The sequence below is a fragment of the Pantherophis guttatus genome, chromosome 8 (genome assembly GCF_059756535.1).
Source record: "Pantherophis guttatus breed Tessera chromosome 8, ASM5975653v1, whole genome shotgun sequence".
NCBI lineage: Eukaryota > Metazoa > Chordata > Lepidosauria > Squamata > Colubridae > Pantherophis > Pantherophis guttatus.
The window spans coordinates 79,394,503-79,413,024 of record NC_142070.1 but is presented as its reverse complement, the minus strand read 5'-3'; the positions used below and the strand labels follow the sequence as shown (position 1 = coordinate 79,413,024).

The following is an 18,522-nucleotide window of genomic DNA, read 5'->3' as shown; positions in this document are numbered from 1 at the left end:
TTCAAAAAAATATGACAGGGTCTTATTTTCGGGAAAACACGGTAGATACAGAAGATAGATAGATAGATAGATAGATAGATAGATAGATAGATAGATAGATAGATAGATAGATAGATAGATAGATACGGATAGAGATAAATAGATAGAGATAGGTTAGATAGAGATAGATAGATAGATAAATAGATAGATAGATAAATAGATAGATAGATAGATAGATAGATAGATAGATAGATAGATAGATAGATAGATATAGATAGATAGACATAGACAGATACCCTGTTTTCCCAAAATAAGACCTCCCCTGATAATAAGCCCAATCAGGCTTTTGAGCGCATGGTAATAAGGCCAAGCGCTTATTTCAGGGTTCAAAAAAATATAAGACAGGGTCTTATTTTCGGGGAAACACAGTACAAAACGCAAGATGCTGTCCTTAAATCGGGTTTTTTCCCCCACCCATATCAAAAGTGGTTGGTGTTCGTTTCCCCCCACCCACCCTTTGAACTCCGTTGAGTTCTCAACAACCTCAAAGTTGTTTTGAAGACGTCAAGCTTCATCGTTTTTGGAGGGGAGAGTTCAGAGCCGAGTCAGGTGTTTACTTCCAGAGTTGTTTTACTTCGACTCGGTTGCTCTCTTGACTGGCCAGCTAATGATTTTTGAAGATGTGAATGATCAACCTGATTGCTAACCTATTTTGGGCCTGTGCTAGGCCCTCTTTCAAGGACCGGAATCTCAAACCATCATGAAATATGTCAGAATAACAGGGTTGGAAGGGATCTTGGAGATCTTCTAGTCCAACCCCTTGCTCAAGCAGGGAGACCGTATACCATTTCAGACAAATGGCTAGTTACCTAACGTCATCCATGCTAGAAGGGAGTGAGGTTTGCTCACTCATTGCATTGATAATCTTGACCTAGTTTGTTGAGGCAGGGTCTGCAAGAAAACGACCAAGATCAGAAAGCACTCCAAGGACTCCAGCCTTCTTCTTCTTCTTCTTCTTCTTCTTCTTCTTCTTCTTCTTCTTCTTCTTCTTCTTCTTCTTCTTCTTCTTCTTCTTCTTCTTCTTCTTCTTCTTCTTCTTCTTCTCCTTCTTCTCCTTCTCCTTCTTCTTCTTCTTTTTTCTCCTTCTCCTTCTCCTTCTCCTTCTTCTTATTCTCCTCCTCCTCCTTCTTCTTCTCCCTCTTCTTCTCCTCCTCCTGCTTCTTCTCCTCCTCCTCCTCCTTCTCCTCCCTCTTCTCCTTCTCCTTCTCCTCATTCTCCTTCTCCTTCTTCTCCTCCTCCTCCTGCTTCTTCTTCTCCTCCTCCTCCTTCTTCTCCCTCTTCTCCTTCTCCTTCTCCTCCTTCTCCTTCTCCTTCTCCTCCTCCTCCTTCTTCTCCTTCTGCTTCTTCTTCTCCTCCTCCTGCTTCTTCTTCTCCTCCTCCTCCTCCTCCTTCTTCTTCTCCCTCTTCTCCTTCTCCTTCTCCTCGTTCTCCTTCTCCTTCTCCTCCTCCACCTCCTGCTTCTTCTTCTCCTCCTTCTCCTCCTTCTCCTCCTCCTCTCTGCAAATCTCTGCAAATCTCATTCCCCTCTTCTTCAAGCTCAGTGACCGCCAAGGTCCCTAGAGTTCAAGACTGAGCTACAAATATTCTTTCCTATGGAGACCTCTGGTCAAATTTTATTCATTTTCTTGCTTTGGCCCCATTCCCCGTTTTATACTGTAAGATGTTTTTCTGATCAAGGATGCTGGGAAAGTTGGAAATGCGCACGCTCTTTTGATTGACAATGTGGATGATCGTAAATCAACCCAGCCAAAGGATGATGATAGGTTTGCACATTTCACTCGGTACAATAGGAGAGGCCCAAATATTACGGGAAGGAGAAATATGAAATCTACCAAAGCTTGGAGCCTGGATATCAATCAATCAGAATAGAGTTGGAAGGGACCATGGAGGTCTTCTAGTCCAACCCCCTGCTTAAGCAAGAGACCCAATACAATTTCAGATATAGAGTAAGCTTGAGGAATGATGTCCCTTACTTTCCGTCTTGTGTCCAACCTGAATTTCTTCACATGCTGTAAGCACATATTTGCAAAGACAACATTACTTTTTCGTTACATTATCGTGTCGAGTTGGCAGGTCTCCCAGAAAGAAAAAGGGGGGAAAATATTAGCCTTCGTTTGTTTGTGCATGACTCTGGTGTTTTGTAAACGGCAAGGTACACGAAATGTGGAGGGCTCTTTCAGATAATATTGTAGCCTTCGAAGAACTCCCTTCAATGGACACGCTGAAATACTGAAGTTTTGTTCTCCCTCTGCTGAACTTTTGACTTCCTAAGATGTCCGCCTGGATTCCCTCCTTCCTTTCAAACATCGGAACAAAGGCCCAAATTCCTTGCTGGGAAGGAGTGTGTGTCCGCGTCCATTGCTCATTCTAAAACGGGAGGCCGAATTGTCGTGCTACTCGTTTAAACCTCGTGTGTGGGAGGAGGACCTACAACTGTTGATAATTTGTGATATTTCAGAACTGGCTTTTTCTCTCCCCCCTCCTTCTTTCCACTTGCTGGCTGAAGTGTTTTTAGCTTGCTGAATGGGCAAGTTTTAATATCGGCGGGTCTGGATGGGGAGAAACAGGCTTCGACTCAACCCTTCCAAGACCGAGTGGCTGTGGCTGTCGACTTCCCGGTATAGCCAGCTGGTGCCATCGCTGGTTATTGGGGGCGAATCATTGGCCCCCACGAAAAGGGTTCGCAACTTGGGCGTCCTCCTGGAGGCACGGCTGTCTTTAGAAGAGCATACGACGGCCATGGCCAGGGGGGCTTTCTATCAGGTTCGCCTGATACGCCAGTTACGTCCCTTTCTAGATCGGGATTCCCTACGCACGGTCACTCAAGCACTCGTCACTTCTCGTCTGGACTATTGTAATGCTCTCTACATGGGGCTCCCTTTGGGGTGCACCCGGAGGCTCCAACTGTTGCAAAATGCGGCCGCGCGGGGGATTATGGGAGCGACGGGGCGCTCCCACATGACACCTCTCCTGCGCGAGCTGCATTGGCTTCCGGTGGACTTCCGGGTGCGCTTCAAGGTGTTGGTGACCACCTTTAAAGCGCTCCATGGCTTAGGGCCGGGGTACTTACGGGACCGCCTTCTGCCACCAATTGCCTCCCACCGGCCGGTTCGCTCCCACAGAGAGGGCCTCCTCAGGGTGCCGTCAGCCAGACAATGTCGGCTGGCGACCCCCACGGGGAGAGCCTTCTCTGTGGTGGCACCTACCCTCTGGAACGATCTAACCCCAGAGATACAAGTGATCCCAGACCTCCGGACTTTTCGTCGGGCCCTAAAAACTTACTTTTTTCAGTTATCCGGGCAGGCCTGATTCCATGTTGTTTTTAAAGTTTGATACTGATTTTTAATTGAAATGTTTTAAATTATGGGCCAAATTTCATTTAATTATTTTTAAAATTATTTTAATTTTTGTGTACAAATGTTTTTATTTTGGCTGTTCACCGCCCTGAGTCCGAAAGGAGAAGGACGGTATATAAATCTAATAAAAGATAAAGAAGGATAAAGATAAAACCAACAAGTTTTAAGTAACTTGTGAGGTTAGTTCTAAAAATTGCGGTGGTTTACTTGACGGAAGCATTGTGTAGGGTGAGAAATTGCATTTCTCTTTACTAAAATAGCAATACAGGTAGCCCTCAACTTATAGTGGTTCATTCAAGGTTACAACGGCTCTGAAAAATGAAACTTACGACCGTTTTTCACTCTTATGACGGTTGCAGCAACCCTGTGGTTGCATAATCAAAATTCAGATGCTTGGCAGCTGACTCATATTTATGACGGTTGCAGTGATCCCCTTCTGACAAGCGAAGTCAACGAGGAAGACAGGTTCACTTAACAACCGGGTTACTCACTTATCAACTGCAGTGGCTCGCTTAACGGCGGTGGAAAGAACGGTTGTAAAACGCAGCAAAAGCCACTTAACGAATGTCTCGCTTAGCCGCAGAAATTTGGGGCTCGATGGCGGCCGTAAGTCGAGGACTAGCTGTGCATTTCTCTCCATGATGGATTCCTTGTTTGCTGACGTTGTAAGAGAATTATTATCACAGTCACACAGAGAGGTGGCAAAATTTATTATTTTTTTTAAAGCAGAAATTTAGCAGTGTTGTTTTCCAACAGGTTGTACTCGGTTGATGAACACAGTTCAGCCCAAAATCCCTGTTGCTAAGTGAGACAGTTGTTAAGTGAGTTTCCCCCCGCTTTACGACCTTTCTTGCCACCGTTGTTAAGTGAATCACTGTGATTAAGTTAGTCCCACGGTTGTTAAGTGAATCTGGCTTCCCCCTTGACTTTGCTCGTCAGAAGGTCGCAACCGGGACATTGCAACCGTCATAAATATGAGTCCATTGCCAAGCCTCCAAATTTTGATCACGTAGGGATCTTATGCAGTGGTCGTAAGTGTGAACAACGGTACCTGGAAATGCTGCAACGGTCGCAAGTGTGAAAAATTGGTGATAAGTCACTTTTTTCCATGCCGTTATAACTTCGGTCGCTAGGCAATAGGTTGTAAGTCGAACGCTATCTGTATTTTCATTCAAAGTTTCCGATGTAGCGAATTGCAGTTTCCGGGAACGGATGATTATGAAGATCCTTCATAAAATGTGTTGGGGCTCCTACGTTCCTTTTGCTTTTTTTGCTGAGAAGTAGCTAATTCTGGGTTACTCAGTGCAAGGAGTTTTGTAACCCTGTGAAGTGGGGGCTTCTGGTTTTAGTTCCTGTTTAGTTTTCTCTCAGGCTGAAGTTCTGCTGGTGGAGCAGAACGCTCTCGAGCGGTCCCTTAAAGTTGGCATAAAAATGGATTTTTTTTTCCCCCCCGCAAGCAAATCCGGCTGCCAAGCAAAATTCCCTCCTCCTCTTCCTTCATCTTATCTGTTTTGAGTCACACCAACTATTTGCTCAGCCGTTGTGCGAGAAAAGCCTTGTTTGTATATGATTCACTCTTCTTTTTTTTTTCTTCTTTTTTCCTTTCCCCTTCCCCTTTTTTTACCAAATTGGATTTATCTTTTTCTAATTCCTTAAGGTGAAAAAAAAATAATGTCAGTGCCTCTGCCTTTTTTTTTTCCCTTCGGCTTCAAACAGCCACAGTTATTTAAAAAAACAACAACAACCAGATGGATTTCTCAATTACTTTTGCAAAGTGCTGCGCTAAACTTTCTCAGAGGGGTGAGTGAGTGGGTGGGTGGGTGGGAGTTGGTCCTTTCCGTTCCACCTCCTCCTCCTCCTCCTACCTCTTTGGGCGCCCCGAGCAAACTTCAGCCGTGGAATTTAAATCACCGAAGCTCATTGACCAATAAAGTGATATGCGTCCCTGTATAATAACGTTACCCAAACCTCGTGACTTGAGGAAAAAGGTTATTCTGGCAAAGGTAGAAGTAGAACTCACCTGTTGCGGGTACTGGCCAGGTGAGTGGAAAATTTCTTTGCAACGTAAGTGTCTGCTTCATGTTACATGAACCGCTAAGGTTATAAATGCATGGGTGATTGTTCAAAATATGTTCCTCTTTGGGATTAGGAGAAGAAGAAGGAAAGAATTTGAGGGTAGGGTGAAGTCACAAAAGGGGGAGAAATCTCAAGCCACTTCAACGCGAGTGTGCCGGGTTCAGAAGCCTTCAAAAATGCAATGGGAATAATGGAATTTTTTTTCCCCCCAGACTGAACGCACTTAAAGTCAAGTTGCCATTCTTTGAAACCAAAAAGAGGACAAATTCGCCTTCTGTTCTTCTCTTTTATGGGGAGCCTGTTCATCTCTTGGAGTAGTTTGTTTTTTCAGGCCGATCTGATGGAGTTGGTCCTGAGATTGGAAAACAGTCAAAGCATTATTACGTTTGGGGTTTTCGGGATTGAAGGGGGGCTAAGCTTGTTCCTTTGCTGTTGAACGATGTGAAAACAGGAGTTGTTGGGTTGGGTAAAAAATAAGATTGTGGGGTTTTTTTCTTGAGGCACTTGACTGGGTGCGCTGGGCTTTACTTTTAAAGGAACTTTCAAAGTTGGAAAAGGAACTTTCACTGTAGCCAAAAAAAAAAAAAGAAGAAGAATTATCTCAGTTTCGCGTCAAGAAAAACTTGCCCTGGTGTTGATTTAAGGACCCACAGTTTGTTCCATTATTTTTCTAAAGGTTTCGTTTTTAAAACACCTTCCGCATACGAATATAAAAGAAAGCCGACCAAAATGTTCAGTTCTTAAGGAAGCCCTTAAGATTCCAAAACAGAGAAGAGTTTCGGCTTATTGTTTGAAATAAGTCTTCGGAGCAGTTTCATATTTTAATAGAGCATTTCAATTTTCCGGAAAGATTATATGAAAAGTTGTGATTTGAGTTCCGCTGGCAAGGGAAAAGAAGGACTCGGGTTCTCTGAAACGGCTCGAGGTTTCATTAATTCACACGCTGTTCTTCTTAAAAGATTAACAGGTGGCCTACGATCTGCCCGGATATTTTAAGGATGTTTTCCTTATGCTACAAAAACAATGATTTTTCAAGGATTTAGATTTCCAGATCTCTGCTTGATTTCATTTCACTTCTCTCCATTCAGAAAAAGGATGAAGCCCTAACTTTTTTTTTTTTTTTAACGTGTTTTGCTTTTCACTCAAATCCAACTTTAAAATTAGAGGTGATTTATCCTCATATCTGCTGAACCCCATTAAATATATGCGTATTCTTGAAAGGATCTTTTGCCTGGTTAAACATTTTACCATATGAGAGAGAGGGAGGGAGAGGGGGAGGGAGAGGGAGGGAGGGAGGGTGGAAGAGAGGGAGACAGGGAATGGAGAGAGAGGGAGAGACAAGGAGAGAGGGAGAGGGAGAGGGAGGGAGGGAGGGAGGGAGGGTGGAAGAGAGGGAGACAGGGAATGGAGAGAGGGGGGGAGGGAGAAACGGAGAGAGGGAGAGGGGGAGAGGAGGGGAGAGAGAGGGTGGAAGAGAGGGAGAGGGGGAGAGGGGGAGGGAGAGACAGGGAGAGAGGAAGAGGGAGAGAGAGGGGGTGGAAGAGAGGGAGACAGGGAATGGAGAGAGAGGGAGAGACAAGGAGAGAGGGAGAGGGAGAGGGAGGGAGGGAGAGAGGGTGGAAGAGAGGGAGACAGGGAATGGAGAGAGAGGGGGAGAGGGAGAAACGGAGAGAGGGAGAGGGGGAGAGAGGAGGGGAGAGAGAGGGTGGAAGAGAGGGAGAGGGGGAGAGGGGGAGGGAGAGACAGGGAGAGAGGGAGAGGGAGAGAGAGGGGGTGGAAGAGAGGGAGACAGGGAATGGAGAGGGGGAGAGGGAGAGGGAGAGACAAGGAGAGAGGGAGAGAGAGAGGGTGGAAGAGAGGGAGACGGAATGGAGAGAGAGAGGGAGAGACAGGGAGAGGGGGAGAGGGAGGGAGGGAGAAAGAGGAAGAGAAGGAGAGAGAAGGGGCAGGGAGGGAGGGAGAGAGATCTCAACATATGTGACAAAAACTGAGCCCAAAATTTCTACTGCTAAGAGAGACAGTTAAATGAATTTTGAATCACTGCAGTTCCTTAAATTAGTAACACGGTTGTTAAGCGAATCCATCTTCCCCATTGACTTTGCCTGTCAGAAGGACGCAAAAGGGGATCGCGTGACCCCAGGATTACAGCAATGGTCATAAATAGAAACCAGTTGCTCAGCGTCCAAATTTTCGGAGCTGCTTCGATGGTCGTAAGCATGAAAACCGGTCTTAAGTCCTTTGTTTCCAGCGTCGTAACTTCGAACGGTCTAGTCGGGGCGCTGTTTTTGTTGAGGGCAGTAGTAGTATTCAACCGGTTCTATCCGGTTCGGGCAAACTGGTAGCGGCGGTGGCAGGAGGCTCCGCCCACCCACCCGGACGTCATCACGTCCCATTTTTGACGCTCTGCACATGTGCGGAAGGTCCTGCGCATGCGCACTCACATTTGCGAACGGGTAGCGAAGGTCAGTGAATGCCACCCTCGGTCAAGGGCCTACCTGTGTGAAGAGCAGGGCAAGCTAATTTCAAGGGACACTCGGTCCCCAGCGCCGATAACGCTTATTTCAGCATTTCAGCCAGAGGGTTCAAAGGTTTGTACAGTCTTCGCCGTTCCAGAGATCAGGGAACCGGATTGCCACACAATCTTCAACTCAGTTTTGATGATGTGGTAACAATTTTCCCGGCCGTAATTATAAGTTTCACTCCAGTGGCCCTTTCTCCCCTTTCTCTGCACAGAGGCAATCTCAGGCAGCTTGAAGCCTGATCTCCGCACGCTAATTAATGAATAACTCAAGGATACTTGACTTTTGAGCACACAAGGTGAAAAAGAACCCGTGTGTGTGTGAGAGAGAGTGTGTGTGTGTGTATAGGACGGGATGACTGCACGCCCGCGAGAGTTCAAGACCGAGAGGAGGAAGTTGAACGTAGCAAAACGCTGACATTTTAGGCCTCGCTGATTTTTCTTTGCAAAGAAACCCAGCTTTTTTTTTATCCATAAGAAGTACTGTGTTTCCCCGAAAATAAGACCCGGTCTTACATTTTTTTTTGAACCCTGAAATAAGCGCTTGGCCTTATTGCCATGCGCTCAAAAGCCCGATTGGGCTCATTATCAGGGGATGTCTTATTTTGGGGGAAATAGGGTATCTGTCTATGTCTATATCATCTATCTATCTATCTATCTATCTAACTATCTATCTATCTGTCTGTCTGTCTGTCTGTCTGTCTGTCTTTCTCTCTCTCTCTCTAATCTCTCTATTTATCTCTACATCTCTATATCTATCTATCTATCTGTCTGTCTGTCTGTCTGTCTTTCTCTCTCTCTCTCTAATCTATCCATTTATCTCTATCTATCTATCTTTCCCTCTCTCTCTAATCTCTCTATCTCTCTATCTCTCTATCTCTCTATCTCTCTATCTCTCTATCTCTCTATCTCTCTATCTATCTATCTATCTATCTATCTATCTTTCTTTCTTTCTTTCTTTCTTTCTTTCTCTCTCTCTAATCTCTATTTATCTCTATATCTCTATATCTATCTATCTATCTACCTATCTATCTATCTATCTATCTATCTATCTATCCGTCTTACTATTTATCTATCATCTGTATCTACCGTGTTTCCCCGAAAATAAGACCCTGTCTTATATTTTTTTGAGCCCTGAAATAAGCGCTTGGCCTTATGGCCATGCTCTCAAAAGCCTGATTGGGCTTATTATCAGGGGAGGTCTTATTTTGGGGGGAACAGGGTATCTCTCTCTCTCTCTCTCTCTCTCTCTCTCTCTCCTATTTCTAACTGTATCTATCTATCTATCTATCTATCTATCTATCGATCGATCTATCTATCCATCCATCCATCCATCCATCCATCCATCTTACTATTTATCTATCATCTGTATCTACCGTGTTTCCCCAAAAATAAGACCCTGTCTTATATTTTTTTGAACTCTGAAATAAGCACTCGGCCTTATTGCCATGCGCTCAAAAGCCCGATTGGGCTTATTATCAGGGGAGGTCTTATTTTGGGGAAAATAGGGTACTGATGGAGTTTCTATGGATGTTCTCAGCCATCCAAGTCACAGTCTTGTTCCAAGTCCAAGTCTTGTTTTTTCTTTGAAGATATTTTGCTTCTCATTCAAGAAGCTTCTTCAGCTCTGACCGGATGGTGGGGAAGTTCCTGAGGTTGGTTGGGGGAATTCTGGGAGTTGAAGTCTTAAATGTCTATGGAGATTCTCCATCATCCAGGTCATGGTTGCCCCAAAGTGGCTTTTTCAAGAGGCAAGTGGACTTTCTGGTTTTTCTTTGAAGACGTTTCTCTTCTGAAGAACTGGAGAAGCTTCTTGGATGAGAAGTGAAACATCTTCAAAGAAAAACCAGAAAGTCCACTTGCCTCTTGAAAAAAAAAAAGCACCTTTGGGACATATGGATGAAGCTGCTGTTTTTGTTTGATTGATATCCAAAGACGCAACGTTTTCAGAGAAGAGCTACGAAGATTGATAAAGGGCATGAGGGATAAAACATACGATGAATGGGTGAGGGAACGAGACATGTCTAGCCTGAGGAAGAGAAGGATTAGGAGGGAGATATAACTGTCTTCCAGTACTTGAGGGGCTGTCACAGAGAAGTGGGGGAGATGGTCAACTTATTCTCCAAAGCACAGGAGGGCAGGATGGAAGGTATTAGGTAATCTTTGACTTATGGCCACAATGGAGCCCCAAATTTCTGTTAAGTGAAACATTTGCTCAGTGAGTTTGCTCCGTTTTTTACGAACTTTCTTTAGAATAGAATGGAATGGAATGGAATGGAATGGAATGGAATGGAATGGAATGGAATGGAATAGAATAGAATAGAATAGAATAGAATAGAATAGAATAGAATAGAATAGAATAGAATAGAATAGAATAGAAATAAGTGGAATGGAATGGAATGGAATGGAATGGAATAGAATAGAATAGAATAGAATAGAATAGAATAGAATAGAATAGAATAGAATAGAATAGAATAGAATAGAATAGAAATAAGTGGAATGGAATGGAATGGAATGGAATGGAATAGAATAGAATAGAATAGAATAGAATAGAATAGAATAGAATAGAATAGAATAGAATAGAATAGAATAGAATTCTTTTTTGGCCAAGTGTGATTGGACACACAAGGAATTTGTCTTTGGTGCATACCCTCTCAGTGCACATACAGAAAAAAATAAAATATATTCGTCAAAAATAAAATATATTCTTGCCAGAGTTGTTAAACGAATCACTGCACTTGATACGTTTGTAACTTGGTTTTTAAGTGAATCTGGTTTTCCCCGTTGACCTTGCTTGTCACAAGGTCGCATAAGGAGATCCTCTGGGACGCTGCAACCATCATAAATATGAGTCGCTTGCTAAGTAGGGGCACCAGGGGCCGGTCCTTCAGCAGGGCAGCCTTACGGGCTAGATCTAAACACCCCGTGGGCCAGATCCAGCGTACTGGCTTTGAGTTTGACAACCCTGGTCTAGGAGTACCTGTAGGGGAATCTTAAATTTGTTGCAGGTCAGTTTTTTAATAAACATGTTTTGTTTCTTTGAAACATGACCGGTGAGATTTCTTTGAACGGTAGCATCTAATTTGATGGCATTCCTACTGTTTTCTTTATCCAGGTATCTCCAGACTTTGAATGATTAGGCCATAATGACAGCTGAAGACTCTACAGCAAGGATGGATAATGATTCCTCCAGCATGCAGACAAATAAAATACCCGAAGGGCTCTCAGGCGTGCCAAATGAGGCCGCACTATTGCAGTTATTAGACCGCACCGGGTACACCATGATTCAGGAGAACGGGCAACGGAAGTATGGAGGTCCGCCTCCTGGCTGGGAAGGCTTACACCCTCCTCGGGGCTGCGAGGTCTTTGTGGGCAAAATTCCTCGGGATGTCTACGAGGACGAGCTGGTCCCCGTGTTTGAGACCGCGGGACGGATCTACGAAATGCGGCTGATGATGGACTTTGACGGTAAGAACCGTGGCTACGCCTTCGTGATGTACACCCAGAAATACGAAGCCAAGCGTGCGGTCAAAGAACTCAACAACTACGAGATCCGTCCGGGAAGACTGTTAGGGGTGTGTTGCAGCGTGGACAACTGCCGACTCTTCATCGGCGGGATCCCCAAGACGAAGAAGCGCGAGGAGATTTTGGAAGAGATCTCCAAGGTGACGGAAGGCGTGTTGGACGTCATCGTCTACGCCAGCGCGGCCGATAAGATGAAGAACCGAGGCTTTGCTTTCGTGGAGTATGAAAGCCACCGAGCGGCCGCCATGGCGAGAAGGAAGCTCATGCCTGGCCGAATCCAGCTGTGGGGACACCAAATCGCTGTCGATTGGGCCGAGCCGGAGATCGATGTAGATGAAGACGTCATGGAGACGGTGAAAATCTTGTACGTGAGGAATTTGATGATTGAGACCACGGAGGAGGCTATTAAAAAGGTCTTTGGTCAGTTTAACCCCGGCAGCATAGAACGGGTGAAGAAAATCCGAGATTACGCTTTCGTGCACTTCACCAGCCGGGAAGACGCGGTTCATGCCATGAATAACCTCAATGGCACCGAACTGGAAGGATCATGTCTGGAGGTCACCTTGGCCAAGCCGGTGGATAAAGAGCAGTATACCCGATACCAGAAAGCTGCCAAAGGAGGAGGAGGAGGAGGAGCAACGGCAGCCGAAGTGACTCAACAACCTAACTATGTTTACTCTTGCGATCCGTACACGCTCGCCTATTACGGGTATCCGTACAATGCCCTGATTGGTCCAAATCGAGAATATTTTGTGAAAGGTGAGTGTATAAATTTTGGCACAGTTCCAGGAGGGATTGGAGTTACGTCCCCAGAGGTAGCTGACCCTCTCTGGGGTCGGAAGCTGAGGAGGGTTGGGACTTTGAATAGGAAGCTTGACTTGAAAGTTGGGTGGGGAAACTTTCTGGGGTGGGAAATGGCATCCTACTCTAAGTAGAGTAGAGTAGAGTAGAGTAGAGTAGAGTAGAGTAGAGTAGAGTAGAGTAGAATAGAATAGAATAGAATAGAATAGAATAGAATAGAATAGGGAATAGGAATAGGAATAGGAATAGGAATAGGAATAGGAATAGGAATAGAATAGGAATAGGAATAGAGTAGAGTAGAGTAGAGTAGAGTAGAGTAGAGTAGAGTAGAGTAGAGTAGAGTAGAATAGAATAGAATAGAATAGAATAGAATAGAATAGAATAGAATAGAATAGAATAGAATAGAATAGAATAGGGAATAGGTAGGGAATAGGTAGGGAATAGGGAATAGGGAATAGGGAATAGGGAATAGGAATAGAGTAGAAAAGAGTAGAGTAGGATAGAGTAGAGTAGAGTAGAATAGAGTAGAATAGGGAATAGGAATAGGAATAGGAATAGGAATAGAATAGGAAAGAGTAGAGTAGGATAGGATAGAGTAGAGTAGAGTAGAGTAGAGTTGAGTAGAATAGAGTAGAGTAGAGTAGAGTAGAGTAGAGTAGAATAGAATAGAATAGAATAGAATAGAATAGAATAGAATAGAATAGAATAGAACAGAAAGCTGGAAGGGACCTTGGAGGTCTTCTAGTCCAGCCCTCTGCTCAAGCAAGAGACCCTAAATCAGACAAGTGACTGTCCAGTCTCTTCTTAAAAACCTCCAGCAATGAAGCACTCACGACTTCTGGTGGCCAGCTGTTCCACTGGTTAATTGTCCTCACTGCTAGGAAGTTCCTCCTTAATTCCAGGTTGCTTCTCTCTCTTTGATGAGTTTCCAACCATTGTTGCTTATACAGACTAATTGTACAGACTAATTGCATATTAATTGTACACATAATTGTATTGACCCTAATTGTATAGAGACCCTAATAGTCTCTAGGGCCTCCTGCTTCAGCATGGGGTTAGACTAGAAGATCTCTAGGGTCCCTTCCATCTCTATTCTGATTGATATGGATTTATAACCCTCGCTGTAGCCAAGAAACTTACTTGGGAATGCCTATGAACTCATCAAGCCTGGAGCTTGGCTAGAAGATAACTCTTCTTTTAGTCTGGCTAGGTGGCAGCATCCTGTTAGCAGAGGTGAAATGCTCCCGGTTCAGACCGGATCGCCCGATCCGGTAGCGATGGCGGCGGGTGGTTTGTAGCAAAAATCCCTGCCCCCCCCACCATGCTCAGCTGAGTCGCACGATCTTCAGCCGCTTTTTTTTTTTTACTTTTAAAAGCATTTTTTCTACAACCGCTTCCGACGAAAAAATGCTTTTAAAGGTAAAAAAAAAAAAAAAAAGCCTCTGACGAGGCTCAGCTGGTATCGTCAGAAGCTTTTCAAAGCATTTTTTTCTGCAACCTCTTGGCCGAAGAGGTAGTAAAAAAAATGCTTTGAAAAGTCTCTGACGATCCCAGCTGAGTTGCCTGATCATCAGAGAGGCTTTTCAAAGCATTAGAAAAAAATGCTTTGAAACGTTAAAAAAAAAAAAAAAAAAGTTGGCCACGCCCACCCAGTCACATTACCCCCACCACCAAGCCACGCCCACAGAACCGGTAGTAACACATTTTACATTTCACCCCTGCCTGTTAGGCTTTACGATCTTGAAAAACAACCCTTGATAAGTTCTTGGATGAGAGACCACAAGGAGATCCCAGTCTATAAGATAGACTGGGAGAAAAGAACGAGTTAGTAAAATATTCCTGTATTTTACAGGAAAATCCTGCAAAATATGTTCATGAAGCCACCAAGAGCTGAGGTTAAGTAAAAGGGGATTATTTTTTATATTGTATTTATTTTACGACCGAGGACTATGTTTCTTAAGTGGCTTTCCTCATTTTAATGCTTTCCAGATGTGCTGGGCATAACAGTTCCTAGAATTCTTAAACCTCGCGGCCGAGAGGGTTGCCTCAAATCAGGGAAGGTTGACCTCTGACCTTGTTTAAGTTGTGTGCAACATTTTTCGTGCTAAAAATATTTCGACTTCTCAACTCCAGCGTAGCTCAGTTCTGATGGAAAGGCAAACACGCAACACGAATGGAAAAAAAATAATAATAGAGAAATTATAGCGAGCCTTTCCCTTCCTCGGGTTTAAGTGTCATCGCCTCTAATACTGAATTTGGAATTTTAGAGATAGTCCTTGACTTACAATCATTCGTTTGCTGACCGTTTGGAGTTACGACCACGCTGGGGGGGAAAAGTGACTTTTCCTCGTGTTTCACACTTACGACCGTTGCCCCATCCCTATGGTTCCAAAATTGATCCAAATTTGGATGCTTGGCAACTGGTTCATATTTATGACGGTTGCAGCCTTCCGACCAGCAAATCCATATAGGGAAGCCAGATTTACTTAGAAACCATGTGACCAACTTAACAACTGCAGTGATTCGCGTAACAACTCTGGCGAGAAAGGTTGTGAAATGAGGCAAAACTCACTTTATGACCGTCCGGTTTAGCAGTAGAGATTTTGGCCTTCATTGTAGTCGTAAGTTGAGGATTACCTGTATATGTTGATGGAGTTGAAAGCAAAATCACAGTAAAAAAAGTTCTTTCTGGTTCTTGGAAGATTCCAGAAGTGGTCTAGAAGCAGTGTTTGCATCAGATAAAAAAAATAAAAAAATAAAAAGATGGAAAGGATTTTCAAAAGTCTGTTGTGAGGTCCTTAGGAGCGAGCGAGTTAGCATGGTTGCCCGGGGAATTCTGGGAAGTGGAAGTCCACAGGTCTTAAAAGTGTCCAAGGTTGGACACCCCTGGTGTACAGTATAGGTAGTCCTCGATTTACGACCGCAATTGAGGCCCAAAATTTCTGTTGCTAAGCGAGAAAGTTGTCGTTCTGACCCAGCTCCCCAAACACGACAAACCCTCTGTAATCAACGATTCCTTTATTAGGAGCGCCGGCAGCCCCGAAAAAAAGTTTTTCTCTCACAGCAAGCTAACAAATCTGTCCGTCAGGGAGATGAATAGTTGTCTGTCACATCTATTCATCTCCGTTCCCTGCCTTTGATCCCCAGAGCTAGCGTGGAGTTTCGCTAGCAGCGGTGGCTCTTCTGTCCCGAGGACCGGCCCATAGATTTCCACTGCTCTCCTCTCCTCTGCCTTCTGTGCATCAGACACTGGACCCAGCTGTTCCTCCTCTTCCTCATCAGCCACCTCCAGACCTGGGGGCTGTTGACTCTCCATCGGAGGGCTGACGGATGGCCTAGGCTCCACCTCTCTCTCTCTCTCTCTGCCACCTCCATTCCCTCTTCCCCCTCGGAGCTCTCAGGTTGCCTTGATGCTGATCCTGACTCTCACGCCTCCTCCTCCTCCTCCTCTGATTCGGCTGCTGGAGGGGCCGGCGGCTAACAGGCCACAACAGTTGTTAAGTCTCTTGCCACAGATGTTAAGTGAATCACTACAGTTGCTACATTAATAATACGGTTGTTAAATGAATCTGGCTTCCCCGTTGCTCGTCAGAAGGTCACAAAAGAGAATCACATGATCCTGGGATACTGCAACTGTCATAACTGTGAGTAAGTGGCCAAGTGTCTGAATTTTGATCACAGGACCCTGGGGGATGCTGCAACGGTCGTAAGTGTGAAAAATGGTCATAAGTCACTTTTTTCAGGGTAACTTGGAACAGTCCCTAAGTGAATTGTTGTAAGTGGAGGACCACCTGTATCGCTGAAAAGCAAATGGGGAACCTGTGCAGATTTTTGTTTTACCGGAGGTAGGCTTACATTTAATTCTACTATCTATTAATGAAGTCCATTTTATAAGATGTTGCCGTTTCGTTATCTTAAAGGATAGGAAAATATTTATCCATTTGCCAGAAAAACAATCCGGAAATGTGTCAGAAAAAAAAAAACGGAGGAAATCATGACTAAGTGACATGCAGCAACTGGAATATGATAGAAATAAGTCAGGTTAAATTTTAAAAGACAATTTTAATTTCAGCTACGTTGATCATCATACCGTATTATCTAGTCTTTCCATTTGTTGATTAAAAAGTCAGTTCAATGGCCATCAAGCAGAATAGAACAGAACAGAATAAACAGAGTTCGAAGGGACCTTGGAGGTCTTCTAGTCCAACCCCCTGCTTAGGCAGGAAACCCTATACCAGTGATGGCTAACCTTTTTGCCATTGCGTGCCAGGAGTTGGAGGAGCACGGAGGGTGGTGGTGTGCATGCCCACACCCATAATTCTATGCGCCCCGCCCCCCGCATGCGATGGCTCGGTGGGACCGGAAGTCCCGTTTTTTGCTCTCCCCAGGCTCCAGAGCCTTTCTAGGAACCTGGGGAGGTTGAAAACAGCCTTCAAAAAGGCCCTCTGGAGGCTGAAAATAGCCCATTTGCCAACTTTTAGTGGGACCGGAAGGCCCGTTTTTTGCTCTCCCTATGCTCCAGAGCCTTTCTAGGAACCTGGGGAGGGCGAAAACAGCCTTCAAAAAGGCCCTTCAGAGGCCGAAAACGGTCCATTTGCCAACTTCTAGTAGGACCGGAAGGCCCGTTTTTTGCTCTCCCCAGACTCCTAGAAAGGCTCTGGAGTCTGGGGAGAGAGAAAAACGGGCCTTCCCCACCCCACCCCCCGCCCCCCCGCCCCCCGCCCCCCCGAGGCCCTCTGGAGGCAGGAAACAGCCTGTTTCCCTACTTCTGATGGGCCCAGAAGGCCCGAAAATCAGCTGGCTGGCCCGCACATGCGCACCAGAGCTGAGCTCGCGTGCCCACCGATATGGCTACGCATGCCACCTGTGGCACGCGTGCCATTGGTTCGCCATCACGGCCCTATACCATTTCAGACAATTGGTTATCCAATCTCCTCCTAAAAACTTTCAATGTTGGAGCATTCACAACTTCTGGAGGCAAGTTGTTCCACTGATGAATTGTTCCAGCAACCTTTGACAACTGATCCAGGGAAATTAACAATCTCTCTCTCTCTCTCTTTTTTTTTTTTTTTTTGCTTTTTGCGCAAACAATATCCAAAGTTCACAAACAGATTCACGATTTGAGGTCAATGATTTAACAACACGTGAATATCTTTATGTCCCAATTCCCCTATGACACATTTCTTCCAATTTGATTTCATTTTATTGCACTTGAACAGATATTGAAAAGTGCCAAAAGAAATAGAGATTTTAAACGTCGTGCAAAATTGAACAAGAATTTGCAAGTCACATTTGAAATCACATATAAGATGAGAGAGAGAGAGAGAGAGAGAGAGAGAGAGAGAGAGAGAGAGAAAGGGAGATAGAAAGAGAGAGAGAGATGGAGATGGAGATGGTGCGGTGACCTATAGGTGGAGTTCACGCTCGACAATCAGGAGGCTGTGAGTTCGATCCTAGGTAGAGGTGGATATTTCTCTCTCTGGGCATAATGAGGATATATGTGCTGAACAAAACTCCTCATTGGCGACAAGGAAAGGTATCCGGCCAGTAAAACACTCAGCTCCATTCAGTTGCCTAGACTCCATCCCGCAAACGATTATGCGGCCATTAAAAGAAGATGATTGATAGATATAAATATTGATAATGTTATATTTTAACTATTGAAACCAAATCAATAAATAGGAAAAATAACCAACATAATAATAATCAGAATGAACAATTAATAGAAATTTCTATCTAAGAAAGCCTATCTTTATAATAATAATAATATATTTATATCTATATTAGATGTAATCTCATCAATCATTCAAGAGCTAATATTTCAAAACTATGTTGAGAGGAAGCCCAAACTTTAGATGCAGTACAAGCCCATGCACAGAATTAAGGGCCATAAGTATAGGTAGTCCTTGACTTGCAACGGTTTGTTTAGTGACCATTCAAAGTTACAACAGCACTGAAAAAAAGGATCAGACTTTGTAGCATCCCCATCAGAAGTGGGTTTCAGCAGGTTCTGACCAGTTCTGGAGAACCGGTAGCGGAAATTTTGAGTAGTTCGGAGAACTGGTAATAAAAATTCTCATTGGCCCCCACCCCCATCTATTCTCTCCCTCCCAAGTCCCAGCTGATCGGGAGGAAGTGGGGATTTTGCAGTAACCTTCCCCTGGAGTGAGGTGGGAATGGAGATTTTACGGTATCCTTCCCCTGCCA

The 18,522-nt window shown here is 44.5% G+C and overlaps 1 protein-coding gene across 12 annotated transcripts in view; it reads left to right on the top strand.

Moving 5' to 3' along the window:
• The window catches only part of RBM47 (RNA binding motif protein 47), a 90,727-nt gene that overhangs the window by 54,578 nt on the left and 17,627 nt on the right, over positions 1-18,522 (top strand). For 10 of the 12 annotated variants that reach the window (XM_034424796.3, XM_034424798.3, XM_034424791.3 and 7 more), the window contains exon 2: positions 11,105-12,273. In XM_034424796.3, coding sequence (XP_034280687.1) covers positions 11,136-12,273 — 1,138 coding nt within the window. In that variant the 5' untranslated portion in view covers positions 11,105-11,135. Of the gene's footprint in view, positions 1-5,290; positions 5,436-11,104; positions 12,274-18,522 lie in introns of those variants that run through there. The other 2 variants (XM_087875449.1, XM_034424795.3) reach the window with 2 other exon arrangements.